This window comes from Contarinia nasturtii, unplaced genomic scaffold (assembly GCF_009176525.2).
Source record: "Contarinia nasturtii isolate CC-2019 unplaced genomic scaffold, AAFC_CNas_1.1 Cnas_scaffold_1037, whole genome shotgun sequence".
In the NCBI taxonomy this organism is placed as follows: Eukaryota; Metazoa; Arthropoda; class Insecta; order Diptera; family Cecidomyiidae; genus Contarinia; species Contarinia nasturtii.
In genome coordinates, this window is record NW_022198383.1 from 1,779,139 (window position 1) to 1,796,729 (window position 17,591).

Consider the following 17,591-nt stretch of genomic DNA (forward strand, 5'->3'; position numbering starts at 1 on the left):
CAATATTGACCCAAGAGGGGTGCCCTACCCCCCATGGTATGGGAGGTGTGCCCTCCGGAGTATTTTTGAACCTCCCCGTGAAAAACGCCCCCTAGCGGGAATTTTGAAAATCGCACCACTGATATAGTATATACTCACTACCAGCTACTCATAGCATACAAAAATGAGAATGAATTTGCTGTAATTCAAAAGTTCAGTAAAGTGTAGTTGTGCCAAAACATTGAAATTAAGGATGGAACAACATTGGAAATCGTCATTGGTTGTAGCCCAGTTTCTGGAGTCTCATCCAAAGATTGAGCGGGTGTTACATCCCGGACTTCCATCACATCCGCAACACGAATTGATGCTGAAGCAGACATACGGTCACAGTGGCATTATGTCATTTAACATTTAAGGTGACATGGAAGAATCGATCGAATTCTTACAATCTCTCAAGCTATTCACTTTGGCCGAGAGCTTTGGGGGATGTGAAAGTCTTAGTAACTTACTAATAGTAAGTTACCGTTAGTTTTGAATACAATTACTTAAAATGTGTTATTTTTCGATACCACTTTGTAATTAAAATATGTTTTCCTTAAATCCCTTATGACTCACGCAGACATTAGGCTCGAGCTATGCATATAGCGGCTGCTATTTTATAGGTGCTATTCATAGGCGCTATTTAATTCATGTGCTGTGTGTAACACCGAGTAGGCCTATCATAGCCTACTATTCTTTTGTACATTTGAATGTGAGTACGAGAGAGATGTAGAAAATAACGCACAATATGCATAAATGCATTAAAACGAGATAAATAGCGCCTATGAATAGCAGCTATGAAATAGCAGCCGCTATATCTATAGCTCAAACCTAATGTCTGGCACTCACGCTAAGATGTCTGAAGTTGAACGGAATGTCTTAGGTATTAGCGACTCTTTAATAAGTCTTTCGGTCGGTTTGGAAGATGTTGAAGATCTCGTTGAAGACTTGACACAAGTGCAATGTTCTTTGGTAAGCCGAAATACACTTCAATGAAAATAGGTACTTTTTAATGACTCTATTTTCAAGGTTTACATTAAAAGTCAAAACACACAGAAGAAATGTTAAGTCAACCGAAGCATTAATCTATTCCAATCTGATGTATCGAGATCAATGGAAGTGGGGAAAGTTGTGCATTCTTATTTAAAAAAGTATTTGAAAGCGACACCACCAAAAAACCATATTGGCAATGCACTGTCACTAAAAGTTAATGTATATTTTAAAATAGTATTGGATTATTGCATTTTATACTAGCAAGTGAATTGTATATACTAGTCAAAGCTATGAAGAATATTCTCTTGTATGGTTTTTTTAGTTATGATATATAAAAAGCTAGAAGTAATAAAACGTTATAATCAACGTCATACACGATAAAAAAACGATAAGAAATAAGCTTTTAATTTACAGAATCACTAAATCCATTAATATCTTTACTTGGTTTTAAGTCACGAGACTGTTTCGTGTACATAGATTTTACAGTTTTCTACGATTATTTCATGGAAATGAAGAAAAAAGTTTTACGAGTATATATACTCACTAACACAACATTGAATCACATAAAGCCAAATTTAATTTAGTACTGGGTAAATCCCCCTTTGTACATTTATGGTCACATTTTCTCTGAATATATAATGAAATCTTATCTAATAATTCAATCAAAAAATGTTGGGCAATGTATATATAAAAAAGAAATAAACGAGTAAAAAATTATTCAACTTCCTATTTTTTTAAATTGGAGTTGAAGATTTGATTTGAAACAGAGTTAGGGAAGTAAAAATAGTGAAAATGTTGGATTTAATACAACAGCTTTGTTATGCCAAGAGTGCTAATTCTGGAGTGCAAATATTTTTAACACTGATACAAGTGTTCATGGCCATACCATGTTCTGTACTATCTTCTCAAATGTGGCCAGAAGACTATGGAGAAATCGCATTGAAAGAAGGTATTTTTCAAAACTATAATTCTTGAAAATTAGAAAGCTTATTTGCTTAATCGAAATTTTGAAAGAAAAAGTCCAATCTATCAATATTTTACTAACTAAGTCTACTATAAGCTACTTTCAACTTTTCAAGGTTTACAGAAATATAGCTTCATCGTTGTTGGTTCTGGTTCTGCTGGAGCCATAGTCGCAAGTCGATTGAGTGAAGTGAAGAATTGGACAGTTTTGTTGCTTGAAGCTGGCGGTGATCCACCAATTGAATCTGATGTAAACTTTATTCTTATTTTTCAGCGTTTAATTTACGTATACGAAAAATCTCAAATTAACATAAGCATAATCTTGCCTTAAAATAATTTTTTTTTTCTTCGGCTAAAAAGCTTACGTAAAAAAACAACCACTCACTATTTGTTTTGTCGTGTTTAGTCATTATTTGCAAAAGTATTTTCTATAGATAGTTTAATCAAATTATTATTTTGTGGCACATATATGTAGATACCTGGAGAATTTTTCGCCATGATGAGAAGTCAAGTCGATTGGAAATTTTATGATAATTCTTCACTCGTTTGTAAATCAAAATTTCGTCCAGAGTGCACCTTACCAAGAGGTAAAATATTTTTTTTCCGAATTAATAATTTCTTTTATTTTTGTTTTCCTTGAACTTTAAAATAATTTTGTACTGAGCCGTTATCAGTCAACTAATTTTACTAAGCCATGACGTCATTCTTCATGACTATTAAATACTACATTAAATACTATCGTACCATTTTTTAATGGATTCTAGTATAGATATTTATTAAGCCACAATGATTGATTCATTTCGACTGATTACAATGACTAAAATTATAAAAAAAACAGGAAAAATGCTTGGTGGTAGTTCTTCAATGAATTACATGATCTATTTTCGTGGAACTAAAGAAGATTTCAATGAATGGGCTGACCTTGGTAATATTGGTTGGGATTACGAAAGTGTTTTACCGTACTTCAAAAAATCCGAAGGCAATCAAAACGAAACTATAGTTGCATATCAGAATGAGCGCTATCATAATGCAAACGGTCCAGTGAAGATTTCATCCGGTACTGCATCCGAATATCATGAAGCAGTGATTGATGCCTTAGTAAAAAATGGTTTCGACTATGTTTCTGATTTGAATGCCGACAAAGAGACCGGATTTACCTTGTTGCAATCAACAAGTGCTGAAGGGCATCGAAGTAGTACAGCAAAAGCATTCTTAGCACCAGCAAAGAATCGTAAGAATTTGCACATCATCAAAAATGCTTTTGTGGACAAAATCCTTTTGAATAGTAAAAATGAAGCGTATGGTGTGGAATTTACATACAAAGGAAAACACAAAATGCAAGCTTTCGCTGAGAAAGAAGTAATTGTTTCAGCTGGTGCGATTCAAAGTCCTACTCTCTTGATGCGTTCAGGTATTGGACCAAGAAGTCATTTGGAAGAGAGAAACGTGTCTTGCAAAGTGGACTTACCGGTTGGAAAAAATTATATCGATCACGTATTCGTATTTTTGAATTATGCAGTGAATTTTAGTAGTTTGGCATCACCAATATCACAAAATTCCGAATCGCGCAGTACTCCAGTTTTGTTTTTATCTGGACGCACTGACATAACAAACGGTACTGGGTCGCCTGATATTCAATTATATTACATTCCGTTGCCACGTGGAACTTCATCAAGTATCAGTAATATTAATACACCTTTGAAGAGTAAAAAAGAACTATTGCAAGAGAATGACGTACTTTTTATTGTCATATCATTAAATAAACCGAAGGGGCGTGGTAAAATCGAACTGGATGAGTGTGTCACATGCGAAAGTCCAATAATTCATACAAACCATTTGAGTGATCCACGTGACAGAGCAAAGATATTACGAGCAATAAAACAACAAGTGAATTTACTTAAGACAGAACCATTTAAAAAGCTCGAACCAAAATATATTCGAATTCCAATTGAAGAATGTGATGAAATCGAGTTTTCGTCGGATCTTTATTGGGAGTGTATGATGAATTATACCAGCCTTCGAGGTCAACATCAAGTTGGCACTAGTAAAATGGGAACTGACTCAACCTCTGTCGTTGATCCACGATGCAAAGTTCATAATGTTCAAAAATTGAGACAAATTGATGCCGGAGTGTAAGTTATCGGACAAATGAAAATATGAATCCTCTAGAATAAATACAACGTATGATACGGTCGCACACCATAGGTTGTTTTTACATACATTTTTTGCTGTATTTTGTATGACGGTGTTTCGCTTTGAAATGCAACCTTTTCATACGCTGTTTTTATTCTATAGCAATCATATCTGAAAATACATGCTAATTTACATTCATTTTCAGTATACCGGTACCTATAAATGCTAATACAAATGCCGTATCGATGATGGTAGGCGAAAAAGGCGCTGAAATGATTAAAGAAGATTATGGTATAACGAAATAAATGAAAACTGTTATCAAAAAATCGAATTAAAGATTAAAATTCAACAATTTATGGTTTTTTATTTGTATTTTCTTTTTGATAAGCACTCTTTAATAAAGAAAATGTGCAATATTTGTTGTAAAGAGTTGAGAGCTGATAGATCGATTACAATAGATATATATTATATAAGAATCACACCGAGGTTCATGTTCAATCTCATAAAATACAACAAAATAATTATTATATTAATTTATCTTATCAGTGTAAGGAAGAAGTTGGGACTCATTATATATTGATCTATATTCTATTTTCTTTTAAATGCTGTTTTGTGAGAGTCAAATAAGCAATCGTGTGCGAGCGAATCGATTGAATGTGAATATAAAACGTCGTAGTTTTATCCAAATAAAATTGAACAATATGTCTGAATTTAACAGTAACAAAACAAATTTTGGTTTTGACACGAGAGCTATTCATGCCGGACAAGAAAACGACCAATGGAGCAATTTGGAGAGTGTTCCACCAATTGTAACATCTGTTACATACTATCAATGGAATCCAGCGAAAATGGAAGTGAGTGTCTCTTTGTACCTTTTGAAATTCATTAAATGGAATTTGATTTATTTAAGGGTAAGTTATATAGTCGCCTGGGTAATCCAACTCGTGATTCATTGGAGCGTTGTTTGGCCGCATTGGAAGAGTCAAAGCATGCAATGGTGTTTCCGTCTGGAATGGCTGCAATTACAGCAATATTGCATTTATTAGAGCCAGGTGATCACATTTTAACATGCAGTGAGAAATATGGTGGCACCATCTTGTGTTTTCAGAACTATGTCAAAATGAATAGAATTGAAATGGACGTCGTTGATTCGACCGACATCAAATTATTTGAAAGTGCAATTAAACCAAATACAAAGGTGAATATTTCTTTCTCCACTTTATATAACCAGGTACAATAACAATCTCTTTTAATTTCAGTTGATTTTCATTGAATCACCATCGAATCCATGCTTGAAGATAACGGACATTGCTGCCGTAGTGAAAGCAGCTCGCTCTTGTGATGGAGTTATTTTGGCCGTTGATAATACATATTTGACTCCATTATTTCAGCGTCCATTAGACTTGGGTGCAGATATATCAATGTATTCTGTTACAAAGTACATGAATGGCGGTGTAACGGCCGGTGCATTAATGTTCAACGATTCGGAACTGTTACCGCGATTACAAATATCACAAGCAACCTATGGTTCAGTTTTGCCACCATTTGATTGTTATTTGGTGAATCGTGGATTAAAAACATTGGCACTTCGAATGCGAAAACACTGTGAAAATGGCATTGCAGTGGCTCAGTATTTGGAAGCACATCCAAAGGTATTACATGTAGATCATCCAGGTCTGCCATCGCATCCACATTATGAACTATCAAAGAAACAAAGTACCGGCCATTCTGGTATGCTCGCTTTTCGTATAGCTGGTACTCAAGAGGATGCAAAGAATTTTATTCAAAATCTTCGAGTAATTTCATCAGCGGCCAGTTTTGGCAGCTACTCTAGTTTTGCTACGATTCCGTAAGGACATTTTTTAACATAATTTGGAAATATCTTTGAATGAATAATGAGATTGAATATTTTTTAGGGTGTGCGTGAGCCATACTACTATGCCAAGAGATTTGCGCGAAAAGCTCGGCATTTTCGATGAAACTATTCGGCTTTCGATTGGTTTGGAAAATATTGAAGATCTTATCAAAGATTTGGAGCAATCATTTGAAAAAACATCCCAGTAAACATATCACTTTGATCAATTTCAAAATGTTAAAAAAATAAATAAATTTTCAAATTACGAAGGCAATTTTTGTTTCTCAATTGAACCCAAAATAGTGTATTTGCCATGCGTTGTCATTAAAAATTGAAAAAATGATAAGCACGAGATTGCAATAACCTTATCGTGGCAATATAAATACACTATATTGAATAGTTTTCAAAAAATAAAAACGAACGAAACATGTGATTTCAATGCTATAAATGGGGCTGATACTATCAAATTGATTTCATTTAGTTAAGGGACTTCAGTAGAGGTACAACCGTGTATTTCTATCGTTTCCATAGAATTATTATCAAAAATGTGTGAAAAACATCGCTTCGAAACCAAATCAATCCACGGTGGTCAAGAATACGACCAATGGAGTAATCAGGAAACTGTTCCGCCAATTGTGACTTCAGTTACATACTATCAAAAAGATCCCACAAATATTTTCGCAGTAATAAAATCATCAAACTGTGATTTTCTACTTCATTCTATTTAAAAAAGAAAAACGTGTTATTTTTAGGGATATTGTTATGGTCGTGATGGTAATCCGACTCGTGATTCATTATCGCGTTGTTTGGCTGCATTGGACAATGCTCAATATGGTTTGGTATTTCCATCCGGATGTGGTGCAACAACGGCTGTGATGCAATTGCTAAAAACCGGCGACCATATTTTATCGTGTTCCGAGACGTACGGTGGTACTCGTACGATTTTCATGACGCAAGCAGAAAATCTCGGAATCGAAGTTGATTTTGTTGATTCAACTGATGTCAAACTTTTTGAATCTGCCATCAAACCAAATACACGGGTAAAAAGACTTGTTTTTGTTTTATACAGATTTTACTGGATTGAAATGTTTTATTTGTTGTTTAAATTGCAGCTCATTTGGTTGGAAACGCCGTCGAATCCGTGCTTGAAAATTTCCGACATTTCTGCAATTGCAAAATTGGTTCGTTTGCATAACGATATCATTTTTATTGTTGACAACACAATAATGACGCCATATTTTCAACGTCCGATTGAACTTGGTGCCGATATCGTAATGTATTCACTAACGAAATACATGAACGGTCACAACGATGTTTTGGCTGGTGCATTAGTTGTTAATGACTCGAACATTTACGAAAAATTGAAACTGATTCAGGTCAAATACGGTTTGACGTGTTCACCGTTTGATTGTTATTTGGTAAACCGTGGCATTAAGACATTATCGTTGCGAATGCAGAAACATGGTGAGAATAGTACAGCGATTGCTCATTACTTGGAAAAACATCCAAAAGTTGTGAAAGTTATACATCCGGCATTGAAATCGCATCCACAACATGAATTGGCGAAGAGACAAAGTTCGGGACATACTGGCATGGTTATAGTTCAATTAAGCGGAACGATAAATGAAGCAACGAAGTTTATTCAAAATTTAAAAGTTTTTCTCTCGTCAGACAGTCTTGGAACGTGCACATCTTTTGCTGTTATACCGTGAGTTTCAATCATTAAAGTTACGAAAATTGTGCTTACGTGTCATTTGATTTTAGTGCATATGCAAGTCACATTGATGTACCGAAAGATGTGCGAGAACAATTGGGTATTTTCGATACTACCATTCGACTTTCGGTTGGCCTGGAAAATGTTGACGATCTTATCGAAGACTTGGAGCAATCGTTCGAAAAAACATTCCAATTGACGGGCTCTCGGTTTGATTTGAACATGTAAATGACCCCGACAAGGATTTAGAACATGTTTTGCATAACAGACAATTGATTTAAGTCATTTTACTTTTGGTTAGATGCACACCAGCTATGGCAAATACAGAACTTGATAAAACTTATTGAAATCATGTAATTTTAATGAGATTACTCGCATCGATAACTGTTTTAATTACTCTCTTAAACTCATTTCAACCACGTTCGCTTCATAAGAATCAAATCTGTTTTGATTAAAGATAATACGATGGAAATGAAAGAAAAAACTTGGTCACATTATCATTACCGCAATATTATCGGAGAAAATGGAAAACTTGTGTATAGTAAGTACTTGGTATGGATATATAAAAAACCACTTTTTATGGCCATCTGAATATAAGTCTCAGATGGATAAAGTTTTAATGCGCATTAAATGGACAATAATTGAACTTCAACGCTTGTGGGTTGAGTATTTTTGCTGATCTGTGCTTGCATTTATACTAACTGATAGTGCCCAGTCTGATACTATGCAAACAAAAAAGTTCTTGGCACTAATTTGACATGTGATTCATCACGTGGAATGTAAACGAGTATATTGTATTCACGTCTAATTGAAACTGATAACAGCTGTAAGAAGTCAATTGAGAAAAAAATTGCCATTAATTTGTGTACATTCAAAGTGGCAAACAATAAATGATTAGATGCCATGTGATAAAGTGCATTGAGTAAACACAACAACGATGAATGGAAATAAAAAATCAATTCATCTTAATAAAATGATTTCGTAAGAGACTGATTTCAATACTATATTAAAACTGGACTTCAGCATTCACAACACAGTTCAAGCTCGAGTCTCAAGCGAAATATCAATGAATCGATTCCAACGATTAATTAATTGGTAATTAAGGCTACTCTCTTACTTAAAAAAGAAATCAATCGATTTATTTATCAAATCGGAAATATTAAAGATACATTTGAAGGTCGTTCAACAATGAAATGCCATTAAACTTCTCTTTGTATATATTTTAAAAATATATAGAACAAGCAAAACCACTTTTGGCAAACTAAGAATTATTGTATAAATTCAGGCGAACAAGCAAAAAATGAAAAAGCTTTCAGTATTCAAAATTCATTGCTATCATAGGTTCTCACGTTCCAAAAAAAAAATTGAGGAGTGGGTATCTGAGAGGGGGATTAAAAACCTTTAATATTTCAATGATCATCTTCAATGAGATCCTGAACTTTATTTGAACACGGCCAGAGGCGTCCGCAAGAGGTTTGTTGAAAAAATACAAATACTACAAAAAGGATATGATTTGGAATGTAATACACGGATTTAAATTGAGAAATAAAAAAAATTGACTCCGGCCAGAATTGAACAGGCGACCTTCTGTGTGTTAGACAGACGTGATAACCACTACACCACGGAGTCCACTGACGAAAGCACATTCGATGCTCTGGCTTGTATATATATAACAAGTTCTAAATTGTTTTTTTTTCCACTTTTTTGTTCAAAATATTATGTAAGTTCACATTGGTATATTTTCAATTTGAAAACTGTGCGAATAAATCGAAATATATTTGAGGTGTACTATTAATAATGAAGAGAATTCACTTATTACATAGTTGCGCAGGATTGATGAATCGTTTATTCAATGAATTACAATACTTATTTGACAAGATAATTTTCAATGGATAATTGACATTCCCCATTATCTATTTCGATAATATTTAATTGACACAATAAAATAAATAATCTAAATAAATGAATAGCTATTTTTATTTGTCGAGCATGATAAAAGATTCGCAATTTTTGCTATCTAGAAGCATATGTTTGTTGACTAACAATGATAATTCCGTAAAAGATTGCAGAAAAACTAAAAGAGTCACTGATCACTTATATTTGTTAATGAGAAAAAAGTACGACAACACTCATATGACCAAGTGGTTTTAAGAAAGTTCTTTCAACTAAACATTTTATTCAAAAACTGTTTCTAAATACATTATTTCATTTTATTATGCACTTTTTTTTTCAAAAAAAAAATTGCAATCCAGGAATTCATTCATGATCTTTTTCACAAACCATATACTTCTCAGCTTCACACTCGGTGTCATCCCACCGTAAACCACGACTTGCCCACAACTGAATACAATATTGTCTACCAGTAAAATTATCTGGATTGCTATAATCGGTGCCGTTATGCCAATTTGCATAGTGAACTTTCTTTCCATTGCTCAGGGGCTTCCATCAGTCGTTCATATAAATTTATACACAATATTCACGTCCTATTCATCATATATAATAATAATAATAATATTTATTCACCGCCAAAACTGGCTGAATCTTTTGAGTTTGTACATAATTTTTATACATTTGTTTGGTGGGAAAAAGGTATGAATCAATGATACACATTTGGTATACATCTGATCACCGTTAAAAACCACATCTTTCAATAAAGATTTCTAATAACTAATTAGCTACTTCTTACAGTAATAGCTAAATAGTTAATAGTAAACTGTTCAAATTACCGTCAAACAGCAAAAAACACTTATAAATACTAAACATTTTCAAATTGCACGCGGTTACAATGAGTCAGAAAATAATTAATAAATAAATAATTAAATAAATAATTGGATAAATAAATAATTTACATCTTTACAAAAATCACAATGTATCACATTAGATCGTTAAAGAAAACAGTGTTATAGTTAGACACCAATGACAAGTTAGAAAAATGGTCATCGCTTAAGGCTAAAAGTCGAGTTTTGAAAGTTGATCGTTTTGATTGCGTTGAAAATAGTTCGTGGACCTTATTTGACATTTTGCACATTTGGTTGATTGGTACTGATGGATTGATTTTGAAGTTCTTGTCATTGATTTTGAAGTACTCCACACATCTTAAGTTACGTCCATTTTGATTGCGGGCAATTTTACATTTAAACTTTTCTAATTTATACGAACCAGAAACAAAAAATACAACAAGTAAACTTAAGCAAATTTTCATTTTAAGGGACTTTTATTCGATTTACAAAAAAAAAGGTTCAAGAGAAACGCTAATGTTCTCAATCAACCGAAAATTTTGCCCGTACATTTTACTGAAGATTTGCCCGTACATTTACGGTATTTATCGAATTTAAAATTTACTAAACTAATATAAGTTCCAAACCCTTATCTTAAAACATTATGTTTTTATGGTTATTTGCAAATTAATCTCAAACTTCTTTATTTACTATCCCAAAAACATTTTGATCAGTTAATATGTGGTATTAAAAGTAGCTGAAAACGTGTTTAACTGTTGTTAAATGCTTAGTATTAAGTATAATAAATAAATTCAATCCCCGCGTTCGTGCACACTTTCACACGTTTTCAGCATTCAAACAAACACGAATATAATTTAATTTGGATGAATAATTTTTGACCTCATGTACACTTTTGCGTGTATTTGCTATAAAGTTTTATTTCTAAGTGTTTTTGTTTTACTGTTCAAGCACTACAAAGAATCATCGCGAAAACCAGATTTTGTTTATAACTGGTTTTAAAGATGAATTGTTAATTTGTATCCAAATAAATAAAGTGATATTCATTTATAAAGATAAGGTACATCAAGTGACAGGAATATGATTATCAATTTTTAAAAATGGAATTTTTGATACAACAGTTCAATCGCATAAAAAGTATTAACAATATACCATAAAGCTGCGAAAAATCACTGCGTAAATGTTATAAATTTTACAAATATCACAGCAATAATATTATCATTGTATTATATAAGGAAGGCACGAAAAAATTGGAGTGAAAAAAAGAAGAGAAGAAATAAGGAACTCATAATGTGTTCCTGTACCGAACCAACATTTCGGGGCGTGCTTACGTCAGATGACTCCGTGGTGTAGTGGTTATCACGTCTGTCTAACACACAGAAGGTCGCCTGTTCAATTCTGGCCGGAGTCAATTTTTTTATTCGTACGCCACTGTGGAATGCAGTATATTTGGTACTATATACTATATAATATTGAATTAACAAAATTGAATATTTTTTACTTTTCCGCACACACCTAGTATGTAAGGTAAAGTATTGGAATCGGTCGAAAAATTAACACCCATCAAAAACGTGTTTTCTGTGTGTTTTCGGGGCCAGGAAACACGAATCTAACGTTTTTTCGATGTCCGAATGTATGTGCGTACCCTGTACACTGTACGCAAAAATTTGTTAACACGATAACTTTCAAACAAGAAAAGTAATTCAAAATCTGACTTCACAGGATGATTGGGGGTGCCGAGGAATAGGAACCATTAGATTTTGAGCGACTTTGGTTGATAGAGTCATGTCTGATGTGATACCCATGGGAAAAATTAAATTTTTCTTCCAAAAGTCATACTTTAAGTGCACTTAAACACTCAAAAATATGTATTGGGGGTTTTTTGGTACGAAGAACCGAATATGATACTAGTTTCACGATACAAATAATTTTCGACACACTTTTCATACAAAAATTAAAAAAAAAATTGGATTTTTGTATGGAATCCATGCCTTAATGATATCGTAATGAGCTGAAACTTTGCACATGTTATTTTTATCACGAAAAAATAACATTTTGAGAGTTTGAAGAAATTTCAATGCATATTAGGGGTACCTCTCGAACAAAATTTTGGATTTTTCGCTCAAAAACGAACATTTTGTATAGAAGGCACCCTTAAATTGTATTGAAATTTTTTCAAACTTTCAGAATGAAAATGTAAAAAAAATAGCTTGTGCAAAGTTTCACGTCGTTACGATATCATAGAGGCATTGATTCCATACAAAAATTTCCATTTTTAGTAATTTTCTATGAAAAGTGTGTCAAAAATGATTTCTATCGCAAAAACTAATGTCAGATCCAGTCTTTTCGTGATTTCAAATTTAAGTAAAAGATATGTAATAAATGCATGTTGTGGATCACAGTGCGGAAAAGTTCATCTTACGGATGTAAGACATTTTATTTCTAAATATTATTGTCCAAAAAACAGGATCTTTCGCCAATTAAACACAACACCATACAAATTAGTGGTTGTTTGAAATCGTTGTCGGCATTCGGCATATATATATATATTTGCATACATAAAACTGTGTCGCTCATGCCAATGACCCGATGAGAGCAATAAAACAGTGAGATAAGAAACGTGCAAGAATTTTATTTGCACAAAATCAATCTTCTTTTACTTACAACTACCAACTGGCTCTCGTGCCAGCTATAGTAAAACTCTGTGAATATTTAACAGGAACACAGTACACACTTTTACAGAAGTTGCAGTAGCATCAAAAATGTATAATAGTCCATAGTTCATAGATTTTGGGAACAGAATAGATTGACATAGAGATTGAATAATAGATACTTGAATGAATTGCAATTTTCGGAAGAATCAATTCTGTCATTTATTTATTAAATAATAATCAATCGAGTGTGTATTGTTGACATCAATTTCATTAAATGGCTCTCGAAATATTTGCGGTACTTTTAATTACCGTATTTACTGTTTTTGTTTCAAATAAAATGCTTCGTTTAAAGTTATGTCGAAGAATCACTTTACATACTTTCTCGTTATTTATTCTTTTTCGTCGCTCGTTGAACGTCGAGTATCGATATGGGTGAACCATGTATCGGTAGAGAATATTCAACTTTGAGCAATTATATCCTCTAAAACTTGTTAATTGCGTTGTATATAGTTAAACTTTCTTATTCATCAATTTGTTTTAAACCTAATTTAGATTGATTGAATTAAATCTTCGTCAAGTGAATAATTCAGAATTCGCAATTTGTGTGAACTATACAACAAAATGCATTTCCGTTGCGATAGACGAGGTTAACTTCTTGATTTTTATAGTAATGGTTCGTACTTTGAGAAAACTTCGTAGAAAATATATTAATTAAATAGGATAGAAGGGAAGATACAGTAGTCAAACAATTTCATACTAATTGTTTGAAAATATTAATATATAGTGAAGAGGCCATAGATAAATAAAGTAACAAGTAAATATAGTTTAATATTAAATAACAAGTCAAAGAGTATCAAAGAGAATTGAGATAATTTCATAAATGACGGAATCAGGCTGCATTTTATTTTGAATGTAAAATCAATCTATGCCATTTATAAACGAATTGACGTTATCATTACGTTACTAGCCCTTGGCTAGACTGATATTTTCAATCATCTAAAGCTTCATTCAAATATGTCGTATTTATTCTTTAATGAATCTTTTTTGAAGACGACACTTATGTTTGCGTTCGAATGCACCTTGACAAATTGATATTTGTTTGGATTTGCTTGACTTTGTTTACTGAATCATGACAATGCCAATTTTAATTGAATTATAGAACACAGAAAGTAATAAAATATCACTAGATTTGAACCGCTCAAGTGACAACCTACAGACAAACGTAATGTTTTTGTATTAAAAAAATGATTCTGAATTACGTCAACGGCGAAAGTTTCAGTAAAACAAAAAAAGTGCTATCTTTTTCACACTTCAAGTGGTTTACACATTTGTTGTTGATCGACATTTTGGTGAAAAAAACAAAAAAATCGCAAAATTATCATTGAGAGGCGGTATCAATAAAACCAGTTTGCATTTTGTTTTCAAGTAGCGGCGCGATACGTATAAGAAGTGCGTATTTCTCCGTAATGTAATTCAGTCTGCATCAGTTTGTGTTTGAGTGCGAAACTGCATTTTAAATTAATTTGAACCAAATAAAAAGTGAAACTCGAAATCAAAATGATTTCATTCATTTTGTTAATCGCTTGTTTTATTATATTCATTTATAGTATTTATGTGTATCTCTTTTCAAAACCTGTTAATTTTCCGCCTGGTAAATACAAAAACTCACGACTTTCTGCGAACAATTTCGGCAAATATTTTGTTTTAAATCAATTCCAGGACCCCCAAATGTGCCATTTTTTGGTGGCTACATTTTCATGTTGCTGTTGAACTACAACCATTTGCATCGTGCCGTTAATCGAATTTGTAAATTTTACAAAACCACTGTTATTGGATTTTATTTGGGCGAGTGGCCGTGTATCGTCTTGAACGATTCGGAAAATGTGAAAAAGGCATTGTTTCATCGCGATTTTGATGGGCGTCCAGATATCTTGATGGGCCGGCTGAGACATCCAAATTTGGATTTACGTGGTGGGTGAATGTGATCGGATTAAGTGCAATAAAAATCGTTCAACATTAAAAGTGAAAGTTTACTATAAAATTTAATATAAAAATCGTACAAAAACAGGCATTTTTTTCACGGAAGGCGATATTTGGCATGAACAGCGACGATACACACTTCGGTATCTGCGAGATTTTGGATTTGGTCGACGTTATGATTTATTGGAAAAAGAAATTGAAATTCAAATAGCTCAATATTTGGATATCATTAAAAACGGACCAAAATATCCGCATGAGAATGTAAGTGACACTTATTCGGTCAAAATAATTATCAAAAAAAAATAATTGATACGATACAAATCCGATAGAAGAAAAATCATTTCTGAAAATAAAATCATGAAATTTGTCTATAGAAATACTTCAAAGATGGAAAAGTGTTGCTACCAATGGCATTTGGGCCAACTTTTGGAAATTGTTTTATAACTTGTTTGCTGAACGAACCAATTGCACGAGAAGACATGGCCGACCTCTATACGTATGCATCGATTTACACTTATGAATTTGGCCTTCTATAATTCAAGTGTGTTTGTTTTAAAAATGTTTTCAGAGCTGTGGATAATGCGTTTATATTTCAACGCAAAACCGATAACTACGGACGCTTATACAGTTTGATTGAGGAAGTTGCAAAATATTTTCCAGTGATGTCTGATTATACTGTTGCAAGAGATGCATCTGTGGAATTGTACACATATTTCACAGTAAATATTACCAATTCGTTGTCTGATATTTCATTCATAAATGACATGCATGACTTTCTCTCTTCTTCCAGAATCTCATAAACGAGCAAGTAAAAACGTTCGATGAAACGCACGAGCGACACTTCATCGACATGTACATAAATAAAATACGACAAGCTGAATTGAATGGCGACAAAGAATCGCATTTTTCATGTAATATTTTTCATTTTCAGTGGATTTAATTCATGAATGTGCGCTGCACGTGCACCAACTGTAGATTTCATCTAACTTTCTCTTTGTGTTAAATTTTTTTAGACGATCAATTAACATTGGCGTGCATCGATTTTTCATTTCCAGCACTGTCTGCCTTGTCGACAACGATCACATTTTTATTTCAGCAAATTTGCCATGAGTCCGAAGTGCAGCAAAAAATTCAAGCGGAAATTGATCATGTTGTGGGTCAAGGTCGTTTCCCCACTTTAGATGACCGCATTAAGTAAGTGTTTGGTTTCTATGCATATTTCATTGGTGCATGGTGAATTTAAAAGTGAATTCTATTTACAGTATGCCATACACAGAAGCTTGTCTTCGTGAGATAATGCGTTATGAGACACTGGTGCCGTCTGGTTTGCCGCATAAAGCATTAGTTGATACTGAATTCTTGGGCTATAGCATTCCGAAGGGTACAATTATATTGCCGGCATTAGATGCAGCATTTCACGACACTAGCGTATGGGAACGACCGAATGATTTTTGGCCAGAACGTTTTTTGGATGCATCGGGCAAATTGTGTTTGAGCAAAGATATTTCATTGCCATTTGGTGCAGGAAAACGGGTATGGATATTAAAATGTAATTTTGAAAAAAAAGAATACATATAAAATATTTGCTTACAGTTATGTGCCGGCGAAACATTTGCACGGAATATGCTATTTTTATTCACAACAGCATTCTTGCAAGCATTCAGTGTTCGCATGCCGAACGGTGTGAAAGCGTATAAATTCAGTGAAAACTTAACTGGCACCATTCGCACAACACCAGATCACTGGCTTCAAGTAACAGCACGTTAGAGACACTTGACGTATTATCTACCATATACTTGTTAACGTTTCAATTACGTGTGTGCATTTCGGGGCTTCGCAGTAAATTCAATATATATTATATTTAGCGTATATTACAATATCTTTAAGAAATTGAATTGCAGTAGGAAAATTTGATAGAGCGATTGAAGTGTTTTATACATAAATTGTGCAAAACTTTGTTGAATTTTTGTATGAAGAAAAAGAAAAAAAATCGGTTTATTTACATCATTTGAAAAAATGAGAACAAAAGGAAAAATGAAGTGAAATAAAGTTGGTTTTGATTGAAAGATCTAAGCGAATTTGTAATCAGATATACGTTTTTATAAAGTAAACACAGATAATGAAAAAAAAAAACGTATTGAATGTTTTTCGCTGCTTTTTCATCTTTAGGAACATACATACTTATGTTGGAAGATTATTTTCAAATAAATGAACTATCTTCAAACATGATTTTATCTTTTGAGCCTAGGGTTTTTGGAGAAACCCGATAAGACATTTGTTTTTGGTAATTAATTTCCTAAAATTTTGGACAAGGGAAAAATTCTTTCGACTTGCTAGGGTTTTCGATGGGCGGATAAACCGCCCTTAACTTTCCAACTGTACCCATGTATGGTATTAACTAAACGGTTGCTTACCGCTGCACGTATCTTTTCCCCTCAAACAAGCAGAGAAATAGGAAAAGAAAACACAATAATTGTAAGGAGTGCAGCACATAGCTGGGCAGACAGGGGGGGAGGGGGGTATTACCCCATAATATTTTTTTGATA

The 17,591-nt window shown here is 33.2% G+C and overlaps 4 protein-coding genes and 2 non-coding genes across 6 annotated transcripts; 5 read left to right on the forward strand and 1 right to left on the reverse strand.

Moving 5' to 3' along the window:
* The first annotated feature begins 1,755 nt into the window (after positions 1-1,755).
* Positions 1,756-4,463, forward strand: LOC116344041 (glucose dehydrogenase [FAD, quinone]-like). Its single transcript, XM_031772411.1, has 5 exons — positions 1,756-1,960; positions 2,091-2,224; positions 2,450-2,561; positions 2,813-4,106; positions 4,313-4,463. The coding sequence occupies exons 1-5, from the start codon at positions 1,804-1,806 to the stop codon at positions 4,410-4,412; spliced, it is 1,797 nt and encodes a 598-aa protein (XP_031628271.1). The 5' UTR covers positions 1,756-1,803; the 3' UTR covers positions 4,413-4,463.
* Positions 4,464-4,664: 201 nt separating this feature from the next.
* Positions 4,665-6,200, forward strand: LOC116344220 (putative cystathionine gamma-lyase 2). The gene is made up of 4 exons (XM_031772674.1): positions 4,665-4,961; positions 5,018-5,305; positions 5,367-5,956; positions 6,024-6,200. The coding sequence occupies exons 1-4, from the start codon at positions 4,710-4,712 to the stop codon at positions 6,169-6,171; spliced, it is 1,278 nt and encodes a 425-aa protein (XP_031628534.1). The 5' UTR covers positions 4,665-4,709; the 3' UTR covers positions 6,172-6,200.
* A 252-nt stretch (positions 6,201-6,452) lies between these two features.
* LOC116344146 (cystathionine gamma-lyase-like) lies at positions 6,453-8,095 on the forward strand. Its single transcript, XM_031772570.1, has 5 exons — positions 6,453-6,645; positions 6,715-7,002; positions 7,075-7,670; positions 7,727-7,900; positions 7,978-8,095. Exons 1-5 carry the CDS (start codon positions 6,508-6,510, stop codon positions 8,021-8,023), a joined length of 1,242 nt encoding a protein of 413 aa, XP_031628430.1. The 5' UTR covers positions 6,453-6,507; the 3' UTR covers positions 8,024-8,095.
* A 1,137-nt stretch (positions 8,096-9,232) lies between these two features.
* Positions 9,233-9,305, reverse strand: Trnav-aac. Its single transcript has one exon. It is a non-coding gene; the product is annotated as a tRNA-Val (tRNA).
* Positions 9,306-11,749: 2,444 nt separating this feature from the next.
* On the forward strand, positions 11,750-11,822 carry Trnav-aac. Its single transcript has one exon. It is a non-coding gene; the product is annotated as a tRNA-Val (tRNA).
* A 2,711-nt stretch (positions 11,823-14,533) lies between these two features.
* Positions 14,534-16,988, forward strand: LOC116343810 (probable cytochrome P450 304a1). The gene is made up of 9 exons (XM_031772060.1): positions 14,534-14,716; positions 14,785-15,036; positions 15,134-15,306; positions 15,420-15,541; positions 15,614-15,764; positions 15,836-15,956; positions 16,059-16,239; positions 16,308-16,578; positions 16,639-16,988. The coding sequence occupies exons 1-9, from the start codon at positions 14,623-14,625 to the stop codon at positions 16,810-16,812; spliced, it is 1,539 nt and encodes a 512-aa protein (XP_031627920.1). The 5' UTR covers positions 14,534-14,622; the 3' UTR covers positions 16,813-16,988.
* The last annotated feature ends 603 nt before the right edge of the window (positions 16,989-17,591 follow it).

Excerpts from the sequence above, each read along its gene's own strand:
- LOC116344041 (XM_031772411.1), top strand. The coding sequence starts at position 1,804 with ATGTTGGATTTAATACAACAGCTTTGTTATGCCAAGAGTGCTAATTCT. Across the intron at positions 1,961-2,090 it reads AGAAATCGCATTGAAAGAAG|GTTTACAGAAATATAGCTTC; the intron begins GTATTTTTCAAA and ends CAACTTTTCAAG. Across the intron at positions 2,225-2,449 it reads ATCCACCAATTGAATCTGAT|ATACCTGGAGAATTTTTCGC; the intron begins GTAAACTTTATT and ends ACATATATGTAG.
- LOC116344220 (XM_031772674.1), top strand. The coding sequence starts at position 4,710 with ATGCTGTTTTGTGAGAGTCAAATAAGCAATCGTGTGCGAGCGAATCGA. Across the intron at positions 5,306-5,366 it reads CAATTAAACCAAATACAAAG|TTGATTTTCATTGAATCACC; the intron begins GTGAATATTTCT and ends TTTTAATTTCAG. Across the intron at positions 5,957-6,023 it reads TCTAGTTTTGCTACGATTCC|GGTGTGCGTGAGCCATACTA; the intron begins GTAAGGACATTT and ends AATATTTTTTAG.
- LOC116344146 (XM_031772570.1), top strand. The coding sequence starts at position 6,508 with ATGTGTGAAAAACATCGCTTCGAAACCAAATCAATCCACGGTGGTCAA. Across the intron at positions 7,671-7,726 it reads ACATCTTTTGCTGTTATACC|TGCATATGCAAGTCACATTG; the intron begins GTGAGTTTCAAT and ends ATTTGATTTTAG. Across the intron at positions 7,901-7,977 it reads TCTCGGTTTGATTTGAACAT|ATGCACACCAGCTATGGCAA; the intron begins GTAAATGACCCC and ends ACTTTTGGTTAG.
- LOC116343810 (XM_031772060.1), top strand. The coding sequence starts at position 14,623 with ATGATTTCATTCATTTTGTTAATCGCTTGTTTTATTATATTCATTTAT. Across the intron at positions 15,307-15,419 it reads CAAAATATCCGCATGAGAAT|AAATACTTCAAAGATGGAAA; the intron begins GTAAGTGACACT and ends ATTTGTCTATAG. Across the intron at positions 15,765-15,835 it reads AATTGTACACATATTTCACA|AATCTCATAAACGAGCAAGT; the intron begins GTAAATATTACC and ends CTCTTCTTCCAG.